The 22,954-nt window shown below is 46.5% G+C and overlaps 1 protein-coding gene across 1 annotated transcript in view; it reads left to right on the top strand.

Annotated features, from left to right (window-relative positions):
• The window catches only part of LOC120036217 (V-type proton ATPase subunit S1-like), a 43,304-nt gene that overhangs the window by 8,608 nt on the left and 11,742 nt on the right, over positions 1–22,954 (top strand). The window contains exons 2-3 of the mRNA XM_038982698.1: positions 18,335–18,461; positions 21,178–21,446. Coding sequence (XP_038838626.1) covers positions 18,335–18,461; positions 21,178–21,446 — 396 coding nt within the window. The remainder of the gene's footprint in view (positions 1–18,334; positions 18,462–21,177; positions 21,447–22,954) is intronic.

Genomic DNA, 22,954 nt, shown 5'->3' with positions numbered 1-22,954 from the left:
GGACGCTCTGCCGGAGGAGTAGGATTAATCCCAGTGTTTCTCTCTCGGGTTATTCAGAGCGCACAGTGGACGCTCTGCCGGAGGAGTAGGATTAATCCCAGTGTTTCTCTCTCGGGTTATTCAGAGCGCACAGTGGACGCTCTGCCGGAGGAGTAGGATTAATCCCAGTGTTTCTCTCTCGGGTTATTCAGAGCGCACAGTGGACGCCCTGGCGGAGGAGTAGGATTAACCCCAGTGTTTCTCTCTCGGGTTATTCAGAGCGCACAGTGGACGCTCTGCCGGAGGAGTAGGAATAATCCCAGTGTTTCTCTCTCACAGTGGACGCCCTGGCGGAGGAGTAGGATTAATCCCAGTGTTTCTCTCTCGGTTATTCAGAGCGCACAGTGGACGCTCTGCCGGAGGAGTAGGATTAATCCCAGTGTTTCTCTCTCGGGTTATTCAGAGCGCACAGTGGACGCCCTGGCGGAGGAGTAGGATTAACCCCAGTGTTTCTCTCTCGGGTTATTCAGCGCGCACAGTGGACGCTCTGGCGGAGGAGTAGGATTAATCCCAGTGTTTCTCTCTCGGGTTATTCAGAGCGCACAGTGGACGCCCTGGCGGAGGAGTAGGATTAACCCCAGTGTTTCTCTCTCGGGTTATTCAGAGCGCACAGTGGACGCTCTGGCGGAGGAGTAGGATTAATCCCAGTGTTTCTCTCTCGGGTTATTCAGCGCGCACAGTGGACGCCCTGGCGGAGGAGTAGGATTAATCCCAGTGTTTCTCTCGGGTTATTCAGAGCGCACAGTGGATGCCCTGGCGGAGGAGTAGGATTAATCCCAGTGTTTCACTCTCGGGTTATTCAGAGCGCACAGTGGACGCTCTGGCGGAGGAGTAGGATTAATCCCAGTGTTTCTCTCTCGGGTTATTCAGAGCGCACAGTGGACGCTCTGGCGGAGGAGTAGGATTAATCCCAGTGTTTCTCTCTCGGGTTATTCAGAGCGCACAGTGGACGCTCTGGCGGAGGAGTAGGATTAATCCCAGTGTTTCTCTCTCGGGTTATTCAGAGCGCACAGTGGACGCTCTGGCGGAGGAGTAGGATTAATCCCAGTGTTTCTCTCTCGGGTTATTCAGAGCGCACAGTGGACGCTCTGGCGGAGGAGTAGGATTAATCCCAGTGTTTCTCTCTCGGGTTATTCAGAGCGCACAGTGGACGCTCTGGCGGAGGAGTAGGATTAATCCCAGTGTTTCTCTCTCGGGTTATTCAGAGTGCACAGTGGATGCTCTGGCGGAGGAGTAGGATTAATCCCAGTGTTTCTCTCGGGTTATTCAGAGCGCACAGTGGACGCTCTGGCGGAGGAGTAGGATTAATCCCAGTGTTTCTCTCTCGGGTTATTCAGAGTGCACAGTGGATGCTCTGGCGGAGGAGTAGGATTAATCCCAGTGTTTCTCTCGGGTTATTCAGAGCGCACAGTGGACGCTCTGGCGGAGGAGTAGGATTAATCCCAGTGTTTCTCTCTCGGGTTATTCAGAGCGCACAGTGGACGCTCTGGCGGAGGAGTAGGATTAATCCCAGTGTTTCTCTCTCGGGTTATTCAGAGCGCACAGTGGACGCTCTGGCGGAGGAGTAGGATTAATCCCAGTGTTTCTCTCGGGTTATTCAGAGCGCACAGTGGACGCTCTGGCGGAGGAGTAGGATTAATCCCAGTGTTTCTCTCTCGGGTTATTCAGAGCGCACAGTGGACGCTCTGGCGGAGGAGTAGGATTAATCCCAGTGTTTCTCTCTCGGGTTATTCAGAGCGCACAGTGGACGCTCTGCCGGAGGAGTAGGATTAATCCCAGTGTTTCTCTCTCGGGTTATTCAGAGCGCACAGTGGACGCTCTGCCGGAGGAGTAGGATTAATCCCAGTGTTTCTCTCTCACAGTGGACGCCCTGGCGGAGGAGTAGGATTAATCCCAGTGTTTCTCTCTCGGGTTATTCAGAGCGCACAGTGGACGCCCTGGCGGAGGAGTAGGATTAACCCCAGTGTTTCTCTCTCGGGTTATTCAGAGCGCACAGTGGACGCTCTGCCGGAGGAGTAGGATTAATCCCAGTGTTTCTCTCTCACAGTGGACGCCCTGGCGGAGGAGTAGGATTAATCCCAGTTTCTCTCTCGGGTTATTCAGAGCGCACAGTGGACGCTCTGCCGGAGGAGTAGGATTAATCCCAGTGTTTCTCTCTCGGGTTATTCAGAGCGCACAGTGGACGCCCTGGCGGAGGAGTAGGATTAACCCCAGTGTTTCTCTCTCGGGTTATTCAGAGCGCACAGTGGATGCTCTGGCGGAGGAGTAGGATTAATCCCAGTGTTTCTCTCTCAGGTTATTCAGAGCGCACAGTGGACGCCCTGGCGGAGGAGTAGGATTAATCCCAGTGTTTCTCTCTCGGGTTATTCAGAGCGCACAGTGGACGCTCTGGCGGAGGAGTAGGATTAATCCCAGTGTTTCTCTCTCACAGTGGACGCCCTGGCGGAGGAGTAGGATTAATCCCAGTGTTTCTCTCTCGGGTTATTCAGAGCGCACAGTGGACGCTCTGCCGGAGGAGTAGGATTAATCCCAGTGTTTCTCTCTCGGGTTATTCAGAGCGCACAGTGGACGCCCTGGCGGAGGAGTAGGATTAACCCCAGTGTTTCTCTCTCGGGTTATTCAGAGCGCACAGTGGACGCTCTGGCGGAGGAGTAGGATTAATCCCAGTGTTTCTCTCTCACAGTGGACGCCCTGGCGGAGGAGTAGGATTAATCCCAGTGTTTCTCTCGGGTTATTCAGAGCGCACAGTGGACGCCCTGGCGGAGGAGTAGGATTAATCCCAGTGTTTCTCTCTCGTGTTATTCAGAGCGCACAGTGGACGCTCTGGCGGAGGAGTAGGATTAATCCCAGTGTTTCTCTCGGGTTATTCAGAGCGCACAGTGGACGCCCTGGCGGAGGAGTAGGATTAATCCCAGTGTTTCTCTCTCGGGTTATTCAGAGCGCACAGTGGACGCTCTGGCGGAGGAGTAGGATTAATCCCAGTGTTTCTCTCTCGGGTTATTCAGAGCGCACAGTGGACGCTCTGGCGGAGGAGTAGGATTAATCCCAGTGTTTCTCTCTCGGGTTATTCAGCGCGCACAGTGGACGCTCTGGCGGAGGAGTAGGATTAATCCCAGTGTTTCTCTCTCGGGTTATTCAGCGCGCACAGTGGACGCTCTGGCGGAGGAGTAGGATTAATCCCAGTGTTTCTCTCTCGGGTTATTCAGCGCGCACAGTGGACGCTCTGGCGGAGGAGTAGGATTAATCCCAGTGTTTCTCTCGGGTTATTCAGAGCGCACAGTGGACGCTCTGGCGGAGGAGTAAGATTAATCCCAGTGTTTAGACCTCACAACGGCAGTCATGCACCCAAGCTAATTGGCTAACGTTGGCTGGCTTGCTAGCTACATAAATGAGAGAACACCTCACTCTGACAATTTTACTCCACCTAGCAGAGCTGGGTAGGCTGTTTGTATTTTATCCAGAGGGTTGGTAACTAATTGCTGCTGGTAACAATTTAATTACGCATTTTTTTGTCGACACCGGCCATATTCAACGGGTGTTGAGCGTTCGTAAATTTGTCAGTTATTCTGAGCTCTGGCACATTCAAACGAAGGTGCTCTGAAATCGGAATAGCCAGAGTGAATTTACGAACGCACCCTTTGTCTCCAATGTTTATTTAAAACAATACATTTGCACAATGATTTTCAAATACATTGTTAGAGTTGTTGGTTAGCTAGCTAGCAGGTTTATGGTCATTAGCATAGAGGTGACACCAGTCAAAACATAGCGAGCGAGTTCTCTCACCTCGATATGAGAAGATGAATGGAAATAGCGCGACAGCTAGGTAAAATACCAGTCATTCACGTATAAAATAGATTAGATATGAGTCTTTGTGTATGGGATATTTTGTATTTTGACTAGTGATTGTTACTTTCATTCATGGTTTTAATCTTGCTGGTCTCAGTTTTCTGGGGTTGTGACAAAGAGAGAAAAAAATGCACTGAGTAACGTAAACTCACGTAAACTCGTACATCGCCTTGGTCCGTACAATTGCCCTTATTTTAGCGCCCCAAAAACGTAATCCTTCCAGATCAACTGTAATGTCAATACCATTGTAAAGCACAATTTCTCCCCTTTCCAACAGAATCAATTACATGACCTAAATGCTGCCCGTTTCTGCATAATTCAAGCAGGCAATGAGCCCCGTCGGGTCTTTTTAAAAATGGCGGGTGGGGAAGCAAAACTAATGTGTGATAGTGAGAAGGAGAGATGTTGTGGGAAAATTGCTTTTTTTCACTCATCTGTCCAACTTATCACCTTATCGCCTCTAAAATGTAAATAAAACATTATAAAGAGTTTATATAATGTCATTACATACCTATTTGAAGGTTTGTGTCGAATTTGAATCGGGTTTTTAGGGCGGCGCTAAAGTGATCTTAGAAGTAAACAGCGGCTTTGAGAATGATGATCGCATGCAATGATGACGCAAAAAAATGACTAGGTATCCCCCCCTTACCCCCGTCACTGTCCATTTCTTGTTTTTAAACGATGAGAGAAGTGCTACACCTGGTGGAGAGAGATTGTAAAACAGAAATAGTTGCTTTATGCGTGCTGTACGTTACGACATGACACGTCATGATGTAACGGCGGGTCCGTTTTTTTCAACTTTTCTCCAATACTATAGATCCATTACCATGTCGATCAACGCTTGAATAGAAACATAGTTCACACCCCAGATTTTGAAGTCAACACAGTCGCTACAGTCCCATTAGTTTTCTTTGTAGCCCCGTTTGAATGTCGCGGTTATGCACATTTGTACGGAATGGGGTGAGTTTACATTAGCCACAATTGATGGTTTGCACAATTTGAAGGTTAAGACAGATTGATCATTTTAATGAATGTAATGAATTCATGATGAAAAACGAGTCTTTAGCTGGCATGCACAAACATTTGGTGACCTATGTAGTTGTCAGTGAATATCACTGTTGACTAAATCATTTTCTTAAATCACGGAGTTGATTACCTCATGGGTACAGGAAACGTGTCTGTTCCTATGAGGAGAGGCTCACAAATGGACCACTGTGCTTTTGAGGCATCCTTTCCAATGGAGTAAAGCCCGTTCAGTGTGGCTACAGAAGACACAAGTCAGGAGTCACTGAGGGATGCTGTCACAAAACCAAGTAGAGGTCAGCGTGTTTTTTAAGGTAAGCAACACTGTTGTGTCACACACGGTCTTTCTCTGTCACACACACATTTCTTGTTTGTTTAGTATGTTGCTATTTATGGTCTCCTACCCTATACCAGTAAATCATTTTTCTGTTTTGTAGAAATGAGAAGAATGAACTCCATTTATTTTGTTCAAGCTCATTATAGGTGTCAACACAATGTGGCTGTCAGATCCCTAACAGCCAATGATAGGAGACTGTCCATGAACACCTGCCGTGAGGCAACGGTTACCTGTACTCTGCTGACATTGAGAAGGTGGGTCAGTGATTCACATGTCTAATCCACTTATTCCCTCTTTGTTCTCTGACTCAACTTGACACAATTCTGTGTGTGATTGGTCGCAGGAGCAAAGGCACTCATCTTCCGGAATATTTGGAATTTGTGTGCATGTACACAACAACACCCTCAGGCACAGGGATGTGGGGGCCAAAGCCATAGAGACACTGACTCGGCTCTTTGAAATGTGTCACTCTTCCTCATCTAACCTGACGGTCCTGAAGAACGACATGCAGATGGAGTATATAGAGGACAACATCTTCACCTCAGTCCAGACCTCCTGTTCTGTTACCGGTAAGTTCATATTTTTTAAGGAAGGTGCCTAAGAAACTGGGTGATATATTTAAAATTCAGGAAAGTGTTTTTTTGTGTTGTGATGATTTCCTTTTGTATCGTGGTAAGTGTTACAGTATTAGTAGTGAACTGGTGTAGGAACATGTGGACACCAAACAAACATTGTAGATTAGAATGTATAGGAATGAAGGGTAAATGTAGTACTGGTGACATGTAATGGGGAATTGATATACACTAACAGTCAAACACAAACAATTCACACCATGAAGGTATGAAACAATGAATGTGCACAAATTGTCAGGAGAGATTCTGGAGAGACGTACATCTTAGCCATACTCTCCTTCTTGGACGGTGCCATCCCCGCGGCCTCCAAAGGATTAGTTCAATGAGATGGGCGCGAATAAGACGGATGTCTCCTGTGTCATAAAACAGATCAGTGGGAAAGTATTCAGACCCCGTTTTCTACGTTACAGCTTTATTCTAATATGGATTCAGTTTGTTTCCCTCAACACAATGTCCCATAATGACAAAGCAAAAGCAGGTTTTTAGAAATTTTTGCAAATGTATAAAAAATGTATCACATTTACATAAGTATTCAGACCTTTTACTCAGTACTTTGTTGAAGCACCTTTTGACAGCAATTACAGCCGCAAACCTTCTTGGGTATGACGCTACAAGCTTGGCAAACCTGTATTTGGGAAGTTTCTCCTATTCTTCTCTGCAGATCCTCTGAAGTTCTGTTAGGTTGGATGGGGAGTGTCTCTCTGTACTTTGTTCACCTTTAACTCGATCCTGACTAGTCTCCCAGTCCCTGCCGCTGAAAAACATCCCCACAGCATGATGCTGCCACCACCATGCTTCACCGTAGGGATGGTGCCAGGTTTCTTCCAGACGTGACGCTTGGCAATCAGGCCAAAGAGTTCAATCTTGGTTTCATCAGACCAGATCATCTTGTTTCTCATGATCTGAGAGTCCTTTAGGTTCCTTTTGACAAACTCCAAGCGGGCTGTCATGTGTCTTTTACTGAGGAGTGGCTTCCCTCGGCCACTCTACCATAAAGGCCTGAATGGTGGAGTGCTGCAGAGATGGTTGTCCTTCTGGAAGGTTCTCCCATCTCCATAGAGGAGCTCTGTCAGAGTGACTACCTTCTCCCCCGATTTGCTCAGTTTGACTGGGAGACCAGCTCTAGGAAGAGTCTTGGTGGTTCCAAACTTCTTCCATTTAAGAATGATGGAGGGCCTCCCGTGTGCACAGTGGTAACTGTGCCACTAGAGATTCTGGGTTCGAATCCAGGCTCTGTCGCAGCCGGCCGTGACCGGGAAACAGATGGGGTGGCACACACTTGGCCCAGCGTTGTCCGGGGAAGGTTTGGCCGGCAGGGATGTCCTTGTCCCATCGCGCACTAGTGACTCCTGTGGCGGGCTCGGTGCAGTGCACGTTGACACAGTTGCCAGGTGTACGGTGTTTCCTCTGACACATTGGTGCGGCTGGCTTCCGTGTTAAGTGGGCATTGTGTCATGAAGCAGTGCGGTTGGGTTGTGTTTCGGAGGACGCACGGCTCTCGACCTTCGCCTCTCCCGAGTCCGTACGGAGTTTTAGCGATGGGAGAAAAAGGGATAATAGAAAATGTAATAGAATGGAGGCCACTGTGTTCTTGGGGACCTTCAATGCTGCAGACATGTTTTGGTACGCTTCCCCAAATCTGTGCCTCGGCACAATCCTGTCTCAGCTCTACGGACAATTCCTTCGACATCATACTTGGCTTTTGCTCTGACATGCACTGTCAACTGTTGGACCTTATGTAGACAGGTGTGTGCCTTTCCAATTCAAATCAATTGAATTTACCACAGGTGGACTCTAGTCAAGTTGTAGAAACATCTCAAGGATGATCAATGGAAACAGGAAGCACCTGAGCTCAATTTCAAGTCTCATAGCAAAGGGTCTGAATACTTATGTAAATAAAATAAAATAAATTATACATTTGCAAACGTATCTATAAACCTGTTTTCGATTTGTCATTATGGGGTATTGTGCGTAGACTAAGGAAATAATTTAATCCATTTTAGAATAACGCTGTAAAAGTGAAGGGGACTGAATACTTTCTGAATTCACTACCAGTCGAGAGTTTGGACAGCTACTCATTCAAGGGTTTTTCTTTATTTTACTATTTTCTACATTGTAGAATAATAGTGAAGACAAAACGATGAAATATCACATCTGGAATCATGTAGGAACCAGTAAAGTGTTAAACAAATCAAAATATATTTAATATTCTTCAAAGTAACAACCCTTTGCCTTGATGAAAGCTTTGCACACTTGGCATTCTCTCAACCAGCTTCATGAGGAATGCTTTTCCAACAGTCTTGAAGGAGTTCCCACATATGCTGAGCACTTGTTGGCTGATTTTCCTTCACTCTGCGGTCCGACTCATCCCAAAACATCTCAATTTGTTTGGAGGCCAGGTCATCTGATGCAGCACTCCATCACTCTCCTTGGTCAAATGGCTCTTACACAGCCTGGAGGTGTGTTTTGGGTCATTGTCCTGTTGAAAAACAAATGGTAGCTCCACTAAGCGCGAACCAGATGGGATGGCGTATCGCTGCAGAATGCTGTGGTAGCCATGCTGGTTAAGTGTGCCTTGAATTCTAAATAAATCAGTCACCAGCAAAGCACCATCACACTTCCTCCTCCATGCTTCACGGAGGGAACCACACATGCAGAGATCATCTGTTCACTTACTCTGCGTCTCACAAAGACATGGTGTTTGGAACCAGAACTCTAACATTTGGACTCATCAGACCAACATTTTTAACAAGGCACACCTGTTAATTGAAATGCATTCCAGGTGACTACCTCATGAAGCTGGTTGAGAGAATGCAAAGACTGTGCAACGCTGTCATCAAGGCAAAGGGTGGCTATTTGAAGAATCTCAAATATAAAATATTTAGATTTAACACTTTTTTTTTAGTTACTACATGATTCCATATGTGTTATTTCATAGTTTTGTGTCTTTACTATTCTACAATGTAAAAAATAAAGAAAAACCCTTGAATGAGTAGGTGTGTCAACTTTTGACTGGTTGGGTGTGTGTACACCATGGTATACTCATACATATTTATTATTATTACGTTGTTAGGTTCTTATTTTTCAGAGTAACTATCTCACGGACACTAGAGAAGCTTAACCAAGTTTAATTCTTCCCAAAGGGACCTTACAGCTGTAATTCAGACAAACATTTCACACTAGCACTGATAATTAACCCTTTCTCCCAGGCTGAGTCTCATCCTACACAACCGAACAGCCAAGGAATCTCTGTTGCTAGACAGAACATTAGTGATATCTGTTCTTCCTCACTTCATCTGACCTGACCTCTACCCCTAAGTGTTCACTCCTCCCCAACTCAAGGCTGTCATGTTTATTGATACCAGACTGTGTCTCTTCTCCTCCCAGAGGATCCCTGATGGCTAACAACATATCCTGACATAATGTAAACACTATACATTACCCTCTCTCCCTCAGTGATATATCCTGACATAATGTAAATGTTATACATTACCCTCTCTCCCTCAGTGATATATCCTGACATAATGTAAACGTTATACATTACCCTCTCTCCCTCAGTGACATATCCTGACATAATGTAAATGTTATACATTACCCTCAGTGACATATCCTGACATAATGTAAACACTATACATTACCCTCAGTGACATATCCTGACATAATGTAAACATTATACATTACCCTCTCTCCCTCCGTGACATATCCTGACATAATGTAAACATTATACATTACCCTCTCTCCCTCAGTGACATATCCTGATTTAATGTAAACATTATACATTACCCTCTCCCTCAGTGACACATCCTGACATAATGTAAACATTATACATTACCCTCTCTCCCTCAGTGACATATCCTGACATAATGTAAACGTTATACATTACCCTCTCTCCCTCAGTGATATATCCTGACATAATGTAAACGTTATACATTACCCTCTCTCCCTCAGTGACATATCCTGACATAATGTAAACATTATACACTACCCTCTCTCTCTGTGACATATCCTGACATAATGTAAACGTTATACATTACCCTCTCTCCCTCAGTGATATATCCTGACATAATGTAAACGTTATACATTACCCTCTCTCCCTCAGTGATATATCCTGACATAATGTAAACATTATACATTACCCTCTCTCTCTCAGTGATATATCCTGACATAATGTAAACATTATACATTACCCTCTCTCCCTCAGTGACATATCCTGACATAATGTAAATGTTATACATTACCCTCAGTGACATATCCTGACATAATGTAAACACTATACATTACCCTCAGTGACATATCCTGACATAATGTAAACATTATACATTACCCTCTCTCCCTCCGTGACATATCCTGACATAATGTAAACATTATACATTACCCTCTCTCCCTCAGTGACATATCCTGATTTAATGTAAACATTATACATTACCCTCTCCCTCAGTGACACATCCTGACATAATGTAAACATTATACATTACCCTCTCTCCCTCAGTGACATATCCTGACATAATGTAAACGTTATACATTACCCTCTCTCCCTCAGTGATATATCCTGACATAATGTAAACGTTATACATTACCCTCTCTCCCTCAGTGACATATCCTGACATAATGTAAACATTATACACTACCCTCTCTCTCTGTGACATATCCTGACATAATGTAAACGTTATACATTACCCTCTCTCCCTCAGTGATATATCCTGACATAATGTAAACGTTATACATTACCCTCTCTCCCTCAGTGATATATCCTGACATAATGTAAACGTTATACATTACACTCTCTCCCTCAGTGACATATCCTGACATAATGTAAACATTATACACTACCCTCTCTCTCTGTGACATATCCTGACATAATGTAAACGTTATACATTACCCTCTCTCCCTCAGTGACATATCCTGACATAATGTAAACGTTATACATTACCCTCTCTCCCTCAGTGACATATCCTGACATAATGTAAATGTTATACATTACCCTCTCTCCCTCAGTGACATATCCTGACATAATGTAAACGTTATACATTACCCTCTCTCCCTCAGTGACATATCCTGACATAATGTAAACGTTATACATTACCCTCTCTCCCTCAGTGACATATCCTGACATAATGTAAACGTTATACATTACCCTCTCTCCCTCAGTGACATATCCTGACATAATGTAAACGTTATACATTACCCTCTCTCCCTCAGTGACATATCCTGACATAATGTAAACATTATACATTACACTCTCTCCCTCAGTGACATATCCTGACATAATGTAAACGTTATACATTACCCTCTCTCCCTCAGTGACGTATCCTGACATAATGTAAACATTATACATTACCCTCTCTCCCTCAGTGACATTGTTAGTTTCCATGATCTCCACCCAACACATTCCAAAGCCATCTATCTGTCTTTCCACAGAAAACCATTAACTGACATAAACCCCAGTCTCTTTCACTCCTTATATTCTAAGCTTCTGATCTGTCAAGTCTTTAATATCTCAATGTTCAAAGTTTAGCCCGAATCCAACAGCAGATATTGCTCGACTAAAAATAATCTGCTGACTAATTGGGGTCAGTTCTACTCAAATCAATTTGAATTATATTAGTCTGGAAGACTGCATGCAAATTTGAACTCAAATCAAATTTGATTGGCCGCATACACATTTAGCAGATGTTATCGAGAGTGTAGCGAAATGCTTGTTCCTAGCTCCAACAGTGCCGTAATATCTAACAATTATATGCAAATAATAAATAAATAAAATTATGAAGAAATATAGAAATATTAAATGTGAATGATGCTGTTTGTGTCAGTGTTTAAGTTCCCCTCATGTATTTCATGTGTTTATCTAACAGACATTCTGCCTGATTCGCCTGACCTGGTGGTTCGCCTGACCCGGTGGTTCGCCTGACCCGGTGGTTCGCCTGACCCGGTGGTTCGCCTGACCCGGTGGTTCGCCTGACCTGGTGGAAGACAATCTAAAGGGTTTCAGTTCCTTGACCAGGCATGATGACTACAGTGAGGTAGCAATGGCCAAGCAATACAGAACAATGAAAGCAAATCCATCAAGCTTGATGTCTGCAATACAAAGGGCTGCCATGGAGACCCATTTCAGGAAGCTCTGGATGAACAGGTGTTGTGCTGAGTTTGGGAAACCCTGCCGAAGACCAGTCGGCTACACCCTCAGTGTGTAATGGTTATTCCTGGCTGATTTTCCTCGTGCTGGTCGTTGCTGCTTCATCTCTACTCATCTTCGTATCTGACAAGTAAACAGTAATATTCAAGATATTGTTAGCATACAGTACCAGTCAAAAGTTTGGACACCTACTCATTCAAGGGTTTTTCTTCTACATTGTAGAATAATAGTGAAGAAATCAAAACTATGAAATAACATATGAAATCATGTAGTAACCAAAAAAGTGTTGATTCTAAAATATTATTTAGATTTGTTTTTCAAAGTAGCCACCCTTTACCTAGTTGAAAGCTTTGCACACACTTGGATTTCTCTCAACCAGCTTCATCCGAAATGCTTTTCCAACAGTCTTGAAGGAGTTCCCACGTATGCTGAGCACTTGTTGGCTGCTTTTCCTTCACTCTGCGGTCCAACTCAATTGGGTTGGGGTCAGGCGATTGTGGAGGCCAGGTCATCTGATACAGCACTCCATCACTCTCCTTCTTGGTCAAATAGCTCCTACACAGCCTGGAGGTGTGTTGGGTCATTGTCCTGTTAAAAACAAATGATAGTCCTGCTAAGCCCAAACCACATTGGGATGGCGTATCACTGTGGTAGCCATGCTGGTCAAGTGTTCCTTGAATTCTAAATAAATCACTGACTGTCACCAGCAAAGCACCATGACACCACCACCTCCGTGGTTCGCGGTGGAAACCACACAAAGACACGGTGGTTGGAACCAAAAATCTCACATTTGGACTCCAGACCAAAGGACAGATTTCCACCGGTCTAATGTCTATTGCTCGTGTTTCTTGGCCCAAGCAAGTCTCTTCTTCTTATTGGTGTCCTTTAGTAGTGGTTTCTTTGCAGCAGTTCAACCATGAAGGCCTGATTCACACATTCTCCTCTGAACAGTTGATGTTGAGATGTGTCTGTTACTTGAACTCTGTGAAGCATTTATTTGGGCTGCAATTTCTGAGGCTGGTAACTCTAATGAACTTATCCTCTGCAGCAGAGGTAACTCTGGGTCTTCCATTCCTGTGGGGGTCACACCATCACACGGAACCCAAACCGGCTGCGCGCGTGCGCACATTTATTTTGTCCCACCACACCAAACGTGATCGCGTCACGCAGGTTAAAGTATCAAAACAAACTCTGAACCAATGACATTAATTTGGGGATAGGTCGAAAAGCATTAAACATGTATGGAGATTTAGCTAGTTAGCTTGCACTTGCTAGATAATTTGTCCTATTTAGCTAGCTTGCTGTTGCTAGCTAATTTGTCCTGGGATATATACATTGAGTTGTTATTTTACCTGAAATGCACAAGGTCCTCTACTCCGACAATTAATCCACACATAACTGTCAACCGAATCGTTTCTAGTCATCTCTCCTCCTTCCAGGCTTTTTCATCTTTGAACTTATATGGTGATTGGCATCTACGCTTTCATAGTATTACCACGACGACCGGCAAAACAGTTCGTCTTTCAATCTTTCAACCAGTGATGCTGGACGGGCGGGAGGGTGCTGGCAGCAATCGGTTGAAGAGCATGCATTTAGATTTACTAGCATTTAAGAGCAGTTGGAGGCCTTGGAGGGAGTGTTGTATGGCATTGAAGCTCGTTTGGAGGTTTGTTAACACAGTGTCCAAAGAAGGGCCAGATGTATACAGAATGGTGTCGTCTGCGGAGAGGGGGATCAGAGAATCACCATCAGCAAGAGCGACATCATTGATATATATACAGAGAAAAGAGTCGGCACGAGAATTGAACCCTGTGGCACCCCCATAGAGACTGCCAGAGGTCCGGACAACAGGCCCTCCGATTTGACACACTGAACTCTATCTGAGAAGTAGTTGGTGAACCAGGCGAGGCAGTCATTTGAGAAACCAAGGCTGTCGAGTCTGCCGATAAGAATGCGATGATTGACAGAGTCGAAAGCCTTGGCCAGGTCGACGAATACGGCTGCACAGTACTGTCTTTTATCGATGCGGTTTAATATCGTTTAGGTCCTTGAGCGTGGCTGAGGTGCACCCATGACCAGCTCGGAAACCAGATTGCATAGCGGAGAAGGTACGGTGGGATTCGTAATGGTCGGTGATCTGTTTTGTTAACTTGGCTTTCGAAGATTTTAGAAAGACAGGGTAGGATAGATATAGGTCTGTAACAGTTTGGGTCTAGAGTGTCTCCCCCTTTGAAGAGGAGGATGACCGCAGCTGCTTTCCAATCTTTGGGGATCTCAGATGACACGAAAGAAAGGTTAAATAGGCTAGTAATAGGGATTGCAACAATTTTTGCAGATTGTCTAGCCCAGCTGATTTGTAGGGATCCAGATTTTGCAGCTCTTTCAGATCATCAGCTGGCTGGATTTGGGTGAAGGAGATGCGGGGGGGGGCAAGTTGCTGCAGGGGGTGCTGAGATGTTGGCCAGGGTAGGGGTAGCCAGGTGGAAAGCATGGCCAGCCGTGGAAAAATGCTTATTGAAATGATCGATTATCGTGGATTTATCGGTGGTGACCGTGTTTCCTAGCCTCAGTGCAGTGGGCAGCTGGGAAGAGGTGCTCTTATTCTCCATGGACTTTAGTGTCCCAAAACTTTTTGGAATTAGTGCTACAGGATGCAAATGTCTGTTTGAAAAAGATAGCCTTAGCTTTCCTAACTGACTGAGTATATTGGTTCCTGGATACCTGGGCCAGGTCGATTAGAAAGGCCTGCTCGCTGAAGTGTTTTAGGGAGCGTTTGACAGTGATGAGGGGTGGTCGTTTGACCACGGACCCAGTACGTACGCAGGCAATGAGGTAGTGATCGCTGAGATCCAGGTTGAAGATAGCAGAGGTGCCCATGGTTACAGATTTCGGGTTGTACCTAGTAGGTTCCTTGATGATTTGTGTGAGATTGAGGGCATCTGGCTTAGATTGTAGGACGGCCGGGGTGTTAAGCATGTCCCAGTTTAGGTCACCTAACAGTACGAGCTCTGAAGATAGATGAGGGGCGATCAATTCACATATGGTGTCCAGGGCACAACTGGGGGCCGAGGGGAGTCTATAACAAGTGGCAACGGTGAGAGACTTGTTTCTTCAAAGTTGGACTTTTAAAAGTGGAAGCTCGAACTGTTTGGGTACAGACCTGGATAGTATGACAGAACTCTGCAGGCTGTCTCTGCAGTAGATTGCAACTAGGCTACTGTGCTGACCTTAGCATAGGCTACTGTGCTGACCTTAGCATAGGCTACTGTGCTGACCTTAGCATAGGCTACTGTGCTGTGACCTTAGCATAGGCTACTGTGCTGACCATAGCATAGGCTACTGTGCTGACCTTAGCATAGGCTACTGGGCTGACCATAGCATAGGCTACTGGGCTGACCTTAGCATAGGCTACTGGGCTGACCTTAGCATAGGCTACTGGGCTGACCTTAGCATAGGCTACTGGGCTGACCTTAGCATAGGCTACTGGGCTGACCTTAGCATAGGCTACTGGGCTGACCTTAGCATAGGCTACTGTGCTGACCTTAGCATAGGCTACTGTGCTGACCTTAGCATAGGCTACTGTGCTGTGACCTTAGCATAGGCTACTGTGCTGTGACCATAGCATAGGCTACTGTGCTGTGACCTTAGCATAGGCTACTGTGCTGTGACCTTAGCATAGGCTACTGTGCTGTGACCATAGCATAGGCTACTGTGCTGTGACCTTAGCATAGGCTACTGGGCTGACCTTAGCATAGGCTACTGGGCTGACCTTAGCATAGGCTACTGGGCTGACCTTAGCATAGGCTACTGGGCTGACCTTAGCATAGGCTACTGGGCTGACCTTAGCATAGGCTACTGGGCTGACCTTAGCATAGGCTACTGGGCTGACCTTAGCATAGGCTACTGGGCTGACCTTAGCATAGGCTACTGGGCTGACCATAGCATAGGCTACTGTGCTGACCATAGCATAGGCTACTGTGCTGACCTTAGCATAGGCTACTGGGCTGACCTTAGCATAGGCTACTGGGCTGACCTTAGCATAGGCTACTTGACCTTACCAGCTTCATTCAGAAGATAGGGAGATGTTTTATTAGCTAGAGAGGAATGGATTCACTTTTTCAGAGCTAGTTAAGGATACTATAAGCCTAGTTATCATGTTGCAAAAGGTAAGATGTGTTTTTCATTCTGGTGCTGCTCTGCACACACAAGCTTGTTAGCAAGTTAGCTCAAAGGACATTCAATGTTCCTCCATAGAAGCCGCTCCTAGGTATAATTTCTGTGGACCTAATTAATATAATGCATGTCATAACAAGATGCCCAGCGCTTCAAGTCTCCACCTCAACCCTCTCTCGCTCTCGACTCACCGGCAAAATTTCATTCACATTTTGCGCCATAGGCTACACTTCTGTCCATAACGCATGTAAACAACTAGCTAGCTCTATCCGCACTGATTGGTGACGTCATTTAATGAGCTAAATGTCCAAAATAAATAAATGATTTCACAGGTTAAAAGAGGAACGATATAAACCTGTCATTTTGGGGGGTTTGAACTGGTTCTGAACTGAGGAGCAGGGCTAGGAGCAGAGGAGCAGGGCTAGGAGCAGAGGAGCAGGGCTAGGAGCAGAGGAGCAGGGCTAGGAGCAGTGGAGCAGGGCTAGGAGCAGTGGAGCAGGGCTAGGAGCAGGGCTAGGAGCAGGGCTAGGAGCAGTGGAGCAGGGCTAGGAGCAGGGCTGGGAGCAGAGGAGCAGGGCTAGGAGCAGAGGAGCAGGGCTAGGAGCAGAGGAGCAGGGCTAGGAGCAGAGGAGCAGGGCTAGGAGCAGAGGAGCAGGGCTAGGAGCAGAGGAGCAGGGCTAGGAGCAGAGGAGCAGGGCTAGGAGCAGAGGAGCAGGGCTAGGAGCAGGGGAGCAGGGCTAGGAGCAGGGCTAGGAGCAGTGGAGCAGGGCTAGGAGCAGTGGAGCAGGGCTAGGAGCAGTGGAGCAGGGGAGCAGAGGAGCAGGGCTAGGAGCAGTGGAGCAGGGCTAGGAGCAGTGGAGCAGGGCTAGGAGCAGTGGAGCAGGGCTAGGAGCAGTGGAGCAGGGCTAGGAGCAGGGGAGCAGGGCTAGGAGCAGGGGAGCAGGGCTAGGAGCAGTGGAGCAGGGCTAGGAGCAGTGGAGCAGGGCTAGGAGCAGTGGCACAAAATGGATGGAAATAGTGGTTCTGTTCCCAAACGATTAGAAAGTAATTTCATTACAACCCCTGCTAGGGAGTTAAGCACAAATGTAAATGTTATTTGTCACATGCGCCCAATACAACAGCTATTACCGTGGAATGCTTACTTACAAGCCCTTAACCAGGCAAAATCCTAGAGGAAAGCCTGGTTCAGTTTGCTTTCCAACAGACACTGGGAGATCACCTTTCAGCAGGACACTAACCTAAACACAAGGCCCAATATATAGTGGAGATGCTGACCTAGAAGACAGTAAATGTTGCCTAGTTAGTTTTGACTTTAATCGGCTTGAAGGTATATGGCTTTTAAAATGGCTGTCTAGCAATGATCAACATCCGCTTGGAAGAATTTCAAGAAGATGGTGTGGAAAGCTCTTAGACGTACCCAGAAAGACACTAATAGCTGCCAAATGTGATTCTAACATGTATTGAGATGTGTGAATACTTATGTAAATTAGATCGTTCTGTATTTCATTTTTCAATAAATTTGCAAAAAATTCTAAAACCAGGTTTTCACATTGTCATTATGGGGTATTGTGTGTAGATGGGTGAGAATTTGTATTTATTTAATCCATTTTGAATTCCCGTTGTAATAACAAAATGTGGAATACGTCAAAGGGGGTATTTCGTTTTTTTTCTGAAGGCACAGTATTTCGACAACGCTTGCAGAGCTGTCTAATGGGACAATGAATTGTAGCCAACTGAGCAGAGAAGGGACTGGTCATTCATGGTCTCCTCTCTGCCCAGATACTGGTTCAGGCTATAACATAGAGACGCTTCCTTACGGAAATTCTACATATCTTCTTGTTGGACAAGTTGGGGGGAGATTAAGAGGAGTTTGGACCAGCATCCCATTGACAGTCCGAGTAGCCAAGACACAAACTACCCTTGATTGGTTAACCCAAACCAATAGTGCTGCTTTTTACTGTAACCAATTGTGTATCTGGGGGTGTTGGGGGAGGCAGAAGCCAAGTTTCCATTCTAACCAATTGACAAAGTTGTATTCTATTTGGAAATTCAGCATCGGTTTGCTGGTCTGACATGTCCCCTTAGTCTTTTCAGTTGAAGTCCCTGTTGCACTCTGTTTGGTAACGTTTGGTCCCTCCTGAACAATGTCAGGTCTGGTCTGCCGTCCCAGGCTGTTCCTGCTGCTGGTCACATAGTGGGTATCAGTCAGCTGAGCTCATACCTGGAGACCGCCCTGGGGTCATCCCCGCGCAACGTACTGCTCTTCCTGCAGGACAAGGTAACACACACACACACACACACACACCAGACAAACCCACCTTAGTAACCCGTATACGACGCACCGCACAAACCTACCTTAGTAACCCGTATACGACGCACCGCGCAAACCCACCTTAGTAACCCGTATACGACGCACCACGCAAACCCACCTTAGTAACCCGTATACGACGCACCACGCAAACCCACCTTAGTAACCCGTATACGACGCACCAGACAAACCTACCTTAGTAACCCGTATACGACGCACCACGCAAACCCACCTTAGTAACCCGTATACGACGCACCAGACAAACCTACCTTAGTAACCCGTATACGACGCACCACGCAAACCTACCTTAGTAACCCGTATACGACGCACCACGCAAACCTACCTTAGTAACCCGTATACGACGCACCACGCAAACCTACCTTAGTAACCCGTATACGACGCACCACGCAAACCTACCTTAGTAACCCGTATACGACGCACCACGCAAACCTACCTTAGTAACCCGTATACGACGCACCACGCAAACCTACCTTAGTAACCCGTATACGACGCACCACGCAAACCTACCTTAGTAACCCGTATACGACGCACCACGCAAACCTACCTTAGCAACCCGTATACGACGCACCACGCAAACCTACCTTAGTAACCCGTATACGACGCACCAGACAAACCTACCTTAGTAACCCGTATACGACGCACCACGCAAACCTACCTTAGTAACCCGTATACGACGCACCACGCAAACCTACCTTAGTAACCCGTATACGACGCACCAGACAAACCTACCTTAGTAACCCGTATACGACGCACCACGCAAACCTACCTTAGTAACCCGTATACGACGCACCACGCAAACCTACCTTAGTAACCCGTATACGACGCACCAGACAAACCTACCTTAGTAACCCGTATACGACGCACCACGCAAACCTACCTTAGCAACCCGTATACGACGCACCACGCAAACCTACCTTAGTAACCCGTATACGACGCACCACGCAAACCTACCTTAGTAACCCGTATACGACGCACCACGCAAACCTACCTTAGTAACCCGTATACGACGCACCACGCAAACCTACCTTAGTAACCCGTATACGACGCACCACGCAAACCTACCTTAGTAACCCGTATACGACGCACCACGCAAACCTACCTTAGTAACCCGTATACGACGCACCACGCAAACCTACCTTAGTAACCCGTATACGACGCACCACGCAAACCTACCTTAGTAACCCGTATACGACGCACCACGCAAACCTACCTTAGTAACCCGTATACGACGCACCAGACAAACCTACCTTAGCAACCCGTATACGACGCACCACGCAAACCTACCTTAGCAACCCGTATACGACGCACCACGCAAACCTACCTTAGCAACCCGTATACGACGCACCACGCAAACCTACCTTAGTAACCCGTATACGACGCACCACGCAAACCTACCTTAGTAACCCGTATACGACGCACCACGCAAACCTACCTTAGTAACCCGTATACGACGCACCACGCAAACCTACCTTAGTAACCCGTATACGACGCACCACGCAAACCTACCTTAGTAACCCGTATACGACGCACCACGCAAACCTACCTTAGTAACCCGTATACGACGCACCACGCAAACCTACCTTAGTAACCCGTATACGACGCACCACGCAAACCCACCTTAGTAACCCGTATACGACGCACCACGCAAACCTACCTTAGTAACCCGTATACGACGCACCACGCAAACCTACCTTAGTAACCCGTATACGACGCACCACGCAAACCTACCTTAGTAACCCGTATACGACGCACCACGCAAACCTACCTTAGTAACCCGTATACGACGCACCACGCAAACCTACCTTAGTAACCCGTATACGACGCACCACGCAAACCTACCTTAGTAACCCGTATACGACGCACCACGCAAACCTACCTTAGTAACCCGTATACGACGCACCACGCAAACCTACCTTAGTAACCCGTATACGACGCACCACGCAAACCTACCTTAGTAACCCGTATACGACGCACCACGCAAACCTACCTTAGTAACCCGTATACGACGCACCACGCAAACCTACCTTAGCAACCCGTATACGACGCACCACGCAAACCTACCTTAGCAACCCGTATACGACGCACCACGCAAACCTACCTTAGCAACCCGTATACGACGCACCACGCAAACCTACCTTAGTAACCCGTATACGACGCACCACGCAAACCTACCTTAGTAACCCGTATACGACGCACCACGCAAACCTACCTTAGTAACCCGTATACGACGCACCACGCAAACCTACCTTAGTAACCCGTATACGACGCACCACGCAAACCTACCTTAGTAACCCGTATACGACGCACCACGCAAACCTACCTTAGTAACCCGTATACGACGCACCACGCAAACCTACCTTAGTAACCCGTATACGACGCACCACGCAAACCCACCTTAGTAACCCGTATACGACGCACCACGCAAACCTACCTTAGTAACCCGTATACGACGCACCACGCAAACCTACCTTAGTAACCCGTATACGACGCACCACGCAAACCTACCTTAGTAACCCGTATACGACGCACCACGCAAACCTACCTTAGTAACCCGTATACGACGCACCACGCAAACCTACCTTAGTAACCCGTATACGACGCACCACGCAAACCTACCTTAGTAACCCGTATATTAGCTGTATTACTGTTTGTCTCCTCCCTCTAGATGAGTATTGAAGACTTCACCATGTACGGAGGGGCATTTGGCAACAAGCAGGACAGTGCCTTCCCTAACCTAGAGGGGGCACTCCTCTCCAGCCCTTCCCCATTGATCCTGCCTACCGTGGCCTGGCCAGCATCCAGTGCTGTGATTGGTCAACTCCAGGACCAATTAGACACCTCTCCTCTCTACATGGACCCAGAGATGCTGAGCCAGCTACGACTCAACTCTTCTACCCCCGCCCTGCTGGTCTTCAGACTACCCTACAGCACCGGGTACAGTTCTGTTTATCTCACTGGTCAGTTTTAGATGGTTTACAGTGTTTCCCCTAGTTGTTTTTTCAGCAGCAGTGGGAAAGTTTTTATTTTTTTTAAACGCCATCCCTTTTAGTCACAAAGACAGTATTTTTATGTTTTAAAGTAATTGCCAAGTGTTTTCAGATTTTAATGAAATATACAAATTAATTCAAAAAAATTGAATAAATAGTTTCCCCCTCCACCTCAATCTACACACAATACCCCCATAATGACAAAGCAAAAACAGGTTTAGAAAATGTTGCAAAAAACCCCTTTGGGTGCTTCGGTGACAAAACGGATGGCACTGTGATGAATACATCGAGTTTGCTGAGTAGAGTGTTGGAGGCTATATTGTAAATTACATCGCCGAAGTCAAGGATCGGTAGGATGGTCAGTTTTACGAGGGTATATTCAGCAGCATGAGAGAAGGAGGCTTTGTTGCGGGCAGCGATCGGTTGAAGAGCATGCATTTAGTTTTACTTACATTTAAGAGAAGTTGGATGCCAGGGAAGGAGTGTTATGGCATTGAAGCTCGTTTAGAGGTTAGTTAACAGTGTCCAAAGAAGAGCCAGAAGTATACAGAATGATGTCGTCTGCGTAGAGGGGGATCAGAGAATCACCAGCAGCAAGAGTGACATCATTGATATATATACAGAGAAAAGAGTCGGCCCGAGAATTGAACCCTGTGGCACCCCCATAGAGACTGCCAGAGGTCCGGACAACAGGCCCTCACATTTTAAACACTGAACTCTGTCTGAGAAGTAGTTGGTGAACCAGGCGAGGCAGTCATTTGAGAAACCAAGGCTGTTGAGTCTGCCTATAAGAATGCGGTGATTGACAGAGTCGAAAGCCTTGGCCAGGTCGACGAATACAGCTGCGCAGTATTGTCTCTTATCGATGGCGGTTATGATATTGTTTAGGACCTTGAGAGTTGTTGAGGTGCACCCATGACCAGCACGGAAACCAGATTGCATAGCGGAAAAGGTACAGTGGGATTCAAAATGGTCAGTGATCTGTTTGTTAACTTGGCTTTTGAAGACCTTAGAAAGGCAGGGTTGGATAGATATAGGTCTGTAACAGTTTGGGTCTAGAGTGTCTCCCTCTTTGAAGAGGGGGATGACCGCAGCAGCTTTCCAATCTTTATAGGGTTCTCAGACAACACGAAAGAGGTTGAACAGGCTAGTAATAGGGGTTGCAACAATTGCGATATATAATTTTAGAAAGAGAGGGTCCAGATTGTCTAGCCCAGCTGATTTGTAGGGGTCCAGATTTTGCAGCTCTTTCAGAACATCAGGTGACTGGATTTGGGTGAAGGAGAAGTGGGGGAGGCTTGGGCAAGTTGCTGTGGGGAGTGCAGTGCTGTTGACCGGGGTTTGGGGTAGCCAGGTGGAAAGCATGGCCAGCCGTAGAAAAATGCTTGTTGAAATTCTCAGTTATCGTGGATTTATCGGTGGTGACAGAGTTTCCTAGCCTCAGTGCAGTGGGCA

The sequence above is a fragment of the Salvelinus namaycush genome, unplaced genomic scaffold (genome assembly GCF_016432855.1).
Source record: "Salvelinus namaycush isolate Seneca unplaced genomic scaffold, SaNama_1.0 Scaffold1250, whole genome shotgun sequence".
Classification (NCBI taxonomy): Eukaryota; Metazoa; Chordata; class Actinopteri; order Salmoniformes; family Salmonidae; genus Salvelinus; species Salvelinus namaycush.
This window is presented reverse-complemented; position numbering and strand designations above follow the sequence as displayed.